A 10,016-nucleotide genomic window follows, 5' to 3' on the forward strand; every position below is an offset into this window, starting at 1 on the left:
AACAATATTTGCATACTATTCTTCGTTTCATGTTGCACAACAGATACTTCTACTAAAAACACGTTTGGGTGATGCGATAGTATTCCAGAGGTATGGAATATTTGTGTAGTTTTATGTAATCTGTTAATTATTAAGCTTAATGTAACACCGTGAAATTTCAAAAAAAAATTCATTTTAATTTAATAAAAATACCCCAATCACAATTCTCAAAAACGTGTATCAATTGTTTTTACATAACATAAGTACAAATCAAAAACCCCAGAATCTCAAAACATCTCCGCCATAAGTGTGTATTGATCATGTCGGCGCCTTCCCGCGATCATCACTGGTACCTGAAACACATAACACGCAAACGGTAAGCAATAATGCTTAGTGGGTTCCCCAAAATACCACGTACAACTCATATGCCTTTCCAGGCCATAGCTCTATGGGATCTTCCGATCCAGGTGTCTCAGGGGATTTCTATCCCATAACTCTGTTGACCTTCCGGTCCATATCATCATACTCATATCATAACATATAACATATACAACATACATTACATTTTCATCATACACATAAGACCTTCCGGTCACACATAATCACCCCATCGGGTAAGGCATAGTGAGAAGACTCACCTCGAAGATGTCGGATATTCACTCGCGCTCAATCCTCCAACCTAGCTTCCTCCTATAGCATAAATACATCTCTATTTAATACCTCCTGACTTATTTTGACTTATGCCCGTAAGTCAACACAAGTCAAATATGGTCAACGTTGGTTAATGGCCACCCCCTTGACCCAACTCGTCGAGTCAGGCACTGACTCGGTGAGTTCAGACGTGAACACAAGTCCCCTAAATTCCTTCTCTGACTCACTGAGTCACTCTTCTAACTCGGAGAGTCATCAACTGTGTGAGTCACGGGACAAACCGGTCCGACTCGTCGAGTCTGCTCATGGACTCGGCGAGTTCATTCCATGCTCGAACTCATATGGCCTTCTGAGGTCAGATCTGCTTCTCTAATCTATAGATCTGAGCTTCCCAAACATGATAATCACGTAAAGGTCACATCTTGGCACCCATGCAACGCCTACAAGGATTCTTTTGGTGAAATGACCTCTAAAATGGTAACCTAAGTCCACAACTCAAAAGGAAAGGCATAAAGCAGAGCATTTGGGACTCTCTGGACCTTCTAAAGTCCAGATCTAGGTACCAATTCCCCATGGGACCTCTTACACTCCAAATACAAGCTAATCAAGGCATAAAGAAACCCTGGATTTGACTATATCAACAAAAACACGAGAATAAGCTCTGAATAATACCTCAAATAGCTTCCTCTGCCCGAATGAAAGTAGATCCAAGCTCTCCAACTCTCATAGCTTGACCTTCCTCTTCCCTTCTTGCTAAAACTCACAAGGATGAAGAACAATGGCCTCTTTTCTCACTCACAAGGACTCTCAGATGCTCCGGTGCTGTCAAGGACGAAGGTAGCTGCAATGAAAGGTTATAAGGTCCTTTAAATAGGGCTCAGACCCGAGAAATTAGGGTTTTAGTCGCCAGCACGGACTCGTCGAGTCCCCTCACTGACTCGTCGAGTCCACTCATTAATCCAGTCATCACCACGCGACCCTACTCGATGAGTCTAGGCATCAACTCGTCGAGTCTCTCTCTCTTAGACTCCAAAAATAAATGATAAAAAAATAATACCTGAAATCCCGGATGTTACACTTAAAACATGATATGCTAATTTCCACTATGAAATGTGTAATTTCTATTTATAAGGTTTTGAGAAAATATAATAATCTAAAACATAATTAATTTTCAGATTGGTAATAAAGCTTCCATGTGGATAGTTAACATTGGAGTTATTCAGCATATAATTTAAATAAATATAGGAGATGATGATACATCAAACAAAAACTCGATTTTATTAGGAAGACCAATTTTAAAAACATGGAAACTAAAATTGATGTTTATAATGACACTCTTTATATGAAGTTTAATCGTGAAGTAATTAATGTTAATACACATGATGTTATACGATATCTAATTAACATATCATATATGAATATTTTGGATGCTATTGAACTTCTAAGAAAGGAATGCTATGAATTGTTTAACCCCGATATGAAAATTTCATATTTAGGTAAGAATCTCAATTCTGGAGCATCAAAAGAAATGATGGAAAATGTTCAACTTTGGGGAGGAGTTGATCATTATCAATGATACCCGAAAAAGAGCATGACACAAAGCACCGAAAATAGAATTATGCGATACTAACCCAAAAAAATTCATTCTACTATGCAGTTACCAAAACAGGAAATAATGACATATTATCAAGGATTGAAGGAGAAGAATAAAGGAGTCGAGATGTTGGATTTCCCAACCTATACTATCTAAAATTTCTAAAGGAAAAATCAAGACAACGAATTTAAAAATTTGTACTTACCGGCAGGCAACCTAAGTTATTTTTACTTTTGGTTTTTCATGTCAATAAGGTCAAGTTAGTCAATCTCCAAATATGTTATGAATGTTTTTTTCGAACACTAAATTTAAGCACAAGAAAATTTTCAAGAAAGAAGACTCATCATTTAACATGACAAACAAGCTCCACTTCCAACCAAGTACATTCTTTCCAAGCTTCATTTTTTAATTTAATGCACCATTTCTCTCAAAACCCGATATGTCATATTGAGTTGCCTACTCTTTTAGCCCATATGTTGTTAGCCCACATGTTTATGGAAACTTTTTATCCTTTAGCCCATTAGGATTTTTCCATTAAGGTTTGGTCTTATCTAGTACTAGGCGAATGCCCCGTGCGTTGTGCAGAAACACCTATATAGTTGAAGTCTTTACAAATATATGATTTTTTTAAATATAACAAAAACGTTGTTGTTAAATTTGATATAATAATTTGTATATACTAAATTGATATAATATATTGTTTATTTTGAATTATATGATAATATATATATATATATATATATATATATATATATATATATATATATATATATATATATATATATATATATATATTATAATTTTATAATCTTAATCGTTCGAATGACTTCTACCCGCGAGTTACACATGAATAAAATTAAATATAATATATGATTTGATGTTATTTATAGTTGTTTTTATCGTTAATTAATTTTTTAAAATTTATTTGCTTAATGTTTTAATTTCTATCGTTATAATTATTTAAAACATTAAATATTACTTTTTTTAAAGCTAACAATATAATCATTTATATAGAGTTGTTTTTAACTATTGTTATTGTAAGTTATTTTACGCTACTTATTTGAAAACTTTTAACGATTATAAAAATATATTTAAGAAATATTTTAGTTAAATTGAGATTACAATTTAGTTATTTCTTTTATCACTACAATTTATCACTTTTAATTATTTACAAAATACTCTTTAGTTTTTTTAAATGGAACTGAAATTTATATTTGAGTTGACATTATAATGCGCAAAAATACCTATATAGTTGAAGTCTTTACAAATATATATTTTTAAAATATAACACTAACGTTGTTGTTAAATTTGATATAATAATTCGTATATTAATTTGATATAATATATTGATTATTTTCAATTATATGATAATATATAAATCTATTATAACGTCATAATCTCAATCGTTTGAATGACTTTTACTCACGGGTTATACATCAATAAAACTAAATATTATATATGGTTTAATATTATTTATAGTTGTTATTTTTAACTAATTTTTTAGAATTTATTTGCTTAATGTTGTAATTTCTATCATTATAATTATTTAAAACATCAAACATTATTTTTTGATTTTAAAGGTAACAATATAATCATTTATATAGAGTTATTTTTAACTATTGTTATTATAAGTTATTTTAAGCTACTTATTTGAGAATTTTTAACGATTATATAAATATATTTAGGAAGTATTTTAGTTAAACTGATATTACAATTTAGTTTTTGCATTTATCACTATAATTTATCACTTTTAACTATTTACAAAATATTATTTGGTTTATTTAGTGGAACTGAAATTTATATTTAACTTGACACTGTAATGTTATATTTAAATTAACAATTTAAGTATTTTGTTCAAACTGTTCAAAAATTGTAGCTTTAAACTGATAATGGTTAAATGCAACAACATTTTAAATCTAATAATTAAGTATAATATGTTAAAATTTAAAGACATAACTTTATAAATAGAAGTAAAAATATTATTTTAAAACTGAATTTTAGTCTATTTATGATTACACTTTACGTTTGATATTTGTTTTACCTTATTAACCAACTTACAATCATTATTAGAAAGACACTACAATTTATCACTTTTAACTATTTATAAAATAATCTTTGAGTTTTTGAAGTTAAATAAAATTTATATTTAAGTTGAGCCTATAATGTTATATTTTAATTAATAATTTAAGTATTTTATACAAATTGTTAAATAAATATCAAACCTAAAATTTAATAATAAATAAACTAAATTTCAATATTAAAATAATATATTTAGTTCTACTTATAAAGTTATGTCTTTAACTTTTAACATATTATACTTAATTTATTAGATTTAATATGTTGTTGTATGTAAATCATTATCAGTTTAAAGCTACAACTTTGCAACAGTTTGAACAAAATACTTAAACTGTTAATTTAAATATAACATTATAGTGTCAACTTAAATATAAATTTCAGTTCCACTTAAAAATTTCAAATGAATATTTTGTGAATGGTTAAAAATGATAAATTGTAGTGCTAAATGAAAAAACTAAATTATAATACTAATTTAACTAAAATATTTCCTAAAGATATTTATATAATCGTTAAAAGTTTTCAAATAAATAGCTTAAAATAATTTACAATAACAATGGTTAAAAATAAATGCTAGCTTTATAAGTATGTATGATATTTAATTAAAAAAAAATGACGTGATGGTAATTTATAAACTATAATAATGGTCACGACTAATTGAATATGAGATAAACTAAATATAGGCTTAATATTAAATGTGTTTATATTAGCCTAGACTAAATAAAAATATATTTATTGTTTAGGTACTTTGAGGATTAAGGAGCATATGAAACGACGACTAGGGGTAATATTTTATTATCGAATACCGAGGTGAGTTGATAGACTTTTCGTAAACCTTGTACATAGTCGAAAACTACTTTCTGGAAACCGCTCGATTAGTCAAATTAAAATATTATTAACTGTTGATTATACCTATATGTGCAGTATATGTCATTGTTTTGTCTTCTGTGACATTTGCATGCTTAGTAAATTTGGTTGATATGCCTATGTACTTGATATGATTAATTGCAACTATGATATGTTATATGAAATGTTTGATATTTGACTATCTTCTTGGTATAAATGTCATGAATCTTGAATATGATAATACGAATACTGCATGCTTGTACTTGATTTACGATCGATTATGCGGGGTTATGCATAGAGGGCAAGGGTAGAACCTAGCACTTAGCATGAAACCTATCCGGATATATTCGAGTATGGTTGGTTGAAAAATACCCTCTAGGAAAAAAGATTAAGCCATTTACGAGTTGCTCGGTCTTTTTAGATGCCCGTGTGACACATGGTACGCGTACACTTCGGTGTTTGCGGACTGGAGTGATGTTGGCCATTCGAACGAGGCTTGTACAAACATCACGTAGGTATTGGGAGGTAGCGGACAAATGTCACCGCTTGTACCAACACCAGAACGACACCGCGATGTACTTGTACATTGCATAGTCGGAATAGTGAAAGTGGAGTCTTGGGGTCAGTGTGACGGGTGGGAGTCGCGAACCACCTAAAGCATTTGGCTGGCCAGGCACACAAGTAGCGAACGGGTTTTTCCTTGGGGGGTAGGTATCACTATGAGACTACCTACGCCTATACGATTATGATACATTCCTTTGATATGATGATATATGATTACGATATGATTGTGCATGAAATACGATTGATGTTACACAAATGAATGATATGTGAACGGATGATACAAAATTGAATGCTTGAATTTTATGTGAAAGATGATTGATTAATGATTGATATGTGAGTTTTGTTTATATGATTATAATTTGAATAATTGACCCGTTAGGGGATGGTATGTTTTCCCTTTGATTGTGTACATACTCCTATTGGCTCACGAAGCATTTGCTGACACTTGTTTCTTTTCTTTGTGCCTTTACGATTGGTACAGGTAGCTTACGTGCTTGGCTTGGTGAGATGGAGTCATTTTTGGGTAGTTTATCCTTAGAATAAAGATGTCACTTGAAAACGTTATTAAATTTTTGATACTTATGCTTCCGCTACAATTAAATACTTTTGATATTTTGGTTTTGAATTGAACGTAACGTTGTGGTTTGAAATGTTTTTGAAATAAACAATGTTTTCAATCTTCCGTTGCATTTTCCGTTAAAAGTTTTTAGAATAAATGAAAAAAAAATTGAGCAAAAATCATAACGTTACACAAGGTACCATCTCCCGATCCAATGCCGAAGCCGAGTACCACGGCGTTGCCAACGCCGTTGCAGAGACATCTTGGATTCGTAATCTTTTACTTGAACTACGTTGTCCTACTCCGAAGGCAACCATTGTCTATTGTGACAACGTTAGTGCGGTCTACATGTCCTCCAATCCAGTTCAACATCAAAGGACAAAACACACTGAGATTGATATTCACTTTGTTCAGGACAAAGTTGCTCTTGGTCACATTCGCATACTTCATGTTCCATCCACCGCTCAATATGTCGATATCTTCACCAAAGGTCTCCCTACGAGTTTATTCATTGAATTTTGTTCCAGTTTGAACGCCCGCAAGTCTCCTCCCAATCAAACTGTGGGGGGGTGTTAGCATATATGTATTTAGTGTATATTAGCCCACATGTATAGTCTCTTTGTGGTATTGTCTATCGGCCCAAATGGCCTTGTACGTTTGTATATATTTCCCTGCACACCTCTCTATTGAATCAATCAGATTATTTGAGATATTATATCTAATACTTTTCTGTCATGTCGTATTGTGTCATATCATGAGTAAAAAGACCAGGCTTATGTACAAAAATGGTAACATAGTTTACTTATAAATATAATTGTTTTTTTTACACATGAATGTGCAGGAGCTTGGGTTCAGTTCATTTTTCTGGAAAACTTTCAACTTAGATAACCAAACTAAAGTTTTTGACTTATGTGTAAGTGTCATACTCGATTAAAATTCTTACTCCAATGTGTATTAAGTTTGGTGAAAAAATAAACTTTTAAATGCTACTGCAAGTCTGCACTCATCTAAAGGAAGTTAAATTTTGACTTTCTATGTGTCAAATAATCTGTTCTTTGACTTTAAAATTTTCAAAAAATGCTTACATTTATTTACATTGAGAAAAAAAAAGTAGTTAAGTTAGAGACATTTGGAGATAAAACGAGAAAAACTATGCTAATTCTTTAGTTTCAACTCACATAGTTTGATCATCTAAAGTCAAAACGGTTGACTTTTTGGATAGAGTAAACTATAACCAACTTGAGGTGATTTAAGACTTTCAGTGCCTTATGTGTATTACATTTAGACATTTGTTAAAAAATGACATTTAAATAATACTACAATTTTCTGAAGGGTATCAAGATTTACATTTGGCGTGTCAATAATGATAATCTTAAACTTTAAATTTGACAAGAATATGCTTTTTAACCCATTAAAAATGTTGATAACGACATCTAAATAAATAAAAAGTTGTTAAGTTAAAGATATTTTGGCAATGTAAACTAGAAAAACGTATGTTAAGTTTTAATTTTAAGGTCACAATGTTTGATTCCCTAATGTCATTTTTTTTTTGTAGAATAAGATTAGTTTATTAATAATTTATGGTGATTTACCAAATTTCAGTGTGTTAAACCTATTAACACATTGAAAAGCTTGATAATTACAATCAAATAGATTTAAGATTTTTGAATTAAAAACATTTGAAGATAAAACTGAGATATCTAATCTAGTTTTTAGTTTTAAAGTCACAAGGTTCGACTAAAGCCAAAATATTGACTTTTTCTTTAGATAGATTAAATTAGTACCCCATCTTATAGTGATGATTTACATAACCAAAGCTATAAGACTTCCCTGAAATCTTTATCTTTTGAGCAAGAGGCTCTTTTGATGTGTGATGGCTGTTTATACTTTATATAATTACAAATGCTTCTTTAATATACTTTAAAATCAACTCCAATGACCTTACATACTTTTTTTTTCTTATTTAAGAAAATCATATTCATAACAAAATAACTCGTATTTTCTTCACATTTTTATGCAATGACTTACATGATAATAATTTATCAGCTAAGTTGCCCGTTCTTAGCAACTTGGTGAAATTACAAATCTAAATCTTACACGAACTAAGTTTAGTAGATCTAATTCACCCTCTTGGGTCAACTCTCTAATCTAAAATATTTGTAAGATTTTCTTCTTCCCTTTTGACTTCTAAGCTATAGAGTTAAATGCAAGAAACAATAACATATTTTTATTGATTTGTTTATATCGGGTAGATATTTCAAAATATAATGTCCTAATAGAAAATGTTTTGTAAGTACATGCTATTATTGGGTAGATTTTAAAAGTTTGCTGTTGTAAGTTGTAACTAAAAGAAATGAAAGTAGGTTGCTATAATACAATCACGACATTTCCATGTTGGCATATCAAAACACAAACATCAAGTCAAAAAGAAACTCATATGTAGCTTACTTGATTAAGTCCATTTAGGTAAAAGGAAACAACATATTCAAAAAAGTCTTAAACTCAAAGCCATCTTTTTCAACTTATTCACTACCAAGCAAAACTAGTGTTTCCTTGTACGAATTCACAGTGGAGAAACTCCTTACTCCATCAATCTTAAGAGCATTCAAGTGTTGTGTTTTGGGCTCATATACAACAATTTCACTTTCTTCACAACGATAATCTTTTTTCACTTGCATTATAAGCGTTCCATTGTTCCTGAGTCCCATTGCCCTAATAGACGACCCATATTCAGGTGCAATAATGGCGAATACCTTTGTAAACGATTTTTCAACACCATTATTCTCCATCATCCATACAACATCATGACACTGTTTTTCCTTTTCATTGCTTTGAAATATGACAAGAGATTCCCTTAGCTTAAAAATGGAGATCTTAGAAGGAGGGTGTTTCGCCAAACTATCTGGGAGATCTATCACTTGAAAAGTATGATCAGTCATATCAAATGAAAGAATCAGATTACAATTCCATCTAATCAGCCTACTGTTTAAAGCCTTCAGATGCAAACCAGACCAATATATAAACCTATCGATAACTTGCCCATACCATTGAACTCGGATCGATTTACTCAGCACATTGCTAGAAGCAGGAGATAGACTTGTCCACTTCCCAGAACTCAATGTGTAAAGCATAACTTCACGAGGGTCGTTGATTTTGCTGGGTTTTTCATGTAAGGGAGCAAATTGTTGAATCATGATGATCTTAGGATCATGAGTAACAGGACAAACACCAAAACCAAAAACTGTTTCATCCATCTTATTAGACATACCTGGCTCAGGCACAGCAATGGCGATCGATTTTCTGATTGAAGGATTCCAAAGCATAATCATCGGCTTTCCAAGAGGGGAATGTTATTTCTCATAGTAATAACCATCCAAGCACACCAACCCATTACAGCTGCCGACCACGATTGACCTTTGAAGCCGTTGAAAGGAGAGGGGAAGAGTTGGAACAAACCTCTGTTGGGGGAAAGTGTCATCGTCGATAATACAAACATATTCTGCCTTCCCTTCTACAAGATGCCTTACTAAAAGATTCTGCCACTCGTCTTGTCGAACACTGTGAGCAGCGATAAAAGAAGAGCTTTCGATTACACGCTTCCATGCTTTGCACACAGATCTAAACCGAATCAATGATTTTACAGGAAGCTTTCTCAAGATTTCCTCTTGAAGATGGAAACTAATGTCGCCAGACATTTTGATTTTCGGTGCTGATGGATGGTTATGTTATGACTTTCTAGGGTTTGGTTTT

The 10,016-nt window shown here is 31.5% G+C and overlaps 1 protein-coding gene across 1 annotated transcript; it reads right to left on the reverse strand.

The window, feature by feature from the left end:
- Positions 1–8,788: 8,788 nt before the first annotated feature.
- LOC111915154 (F-box protein CPR1) lies at positions 8,789–9,595 on the reverse strand. The gene has a single exon (XM_023910833.1). It carries the CDS (start codon positions 9,593–9,595, stop codon positions 8,789–8,791), a length of 807 nt encoding a protein of 268 aa, XP_023766601.1.
- Positions 9,596–10,016: the final 421 nt, after the last annotated feature.

Source organism: Lactuca sativa, chromosome 2, assembly GCF_002870075.4.
Source record: "Lactuca sativa cultivar Salinas chromosome 2, Lsat_Salinas_v11, whole genome shotgun sequence".
Classification (NCBI taxonomy): Eukaryota; Viridiplantae; Streptophyta; class Magnoliopsida; order Asterales; family Asteraceae; genus Lactuca; species Lactuca sativa.

Bases quoted from the DNA above. Each gene is read 5' to 3' on its own strand.
- LOC111915154 (XM_023910833.1), bottom strand. From the start codon at position 9,595: ATGATTATGCTTTGGAATCCTTCAATCAGAAAATCGATCGCCATTGCT.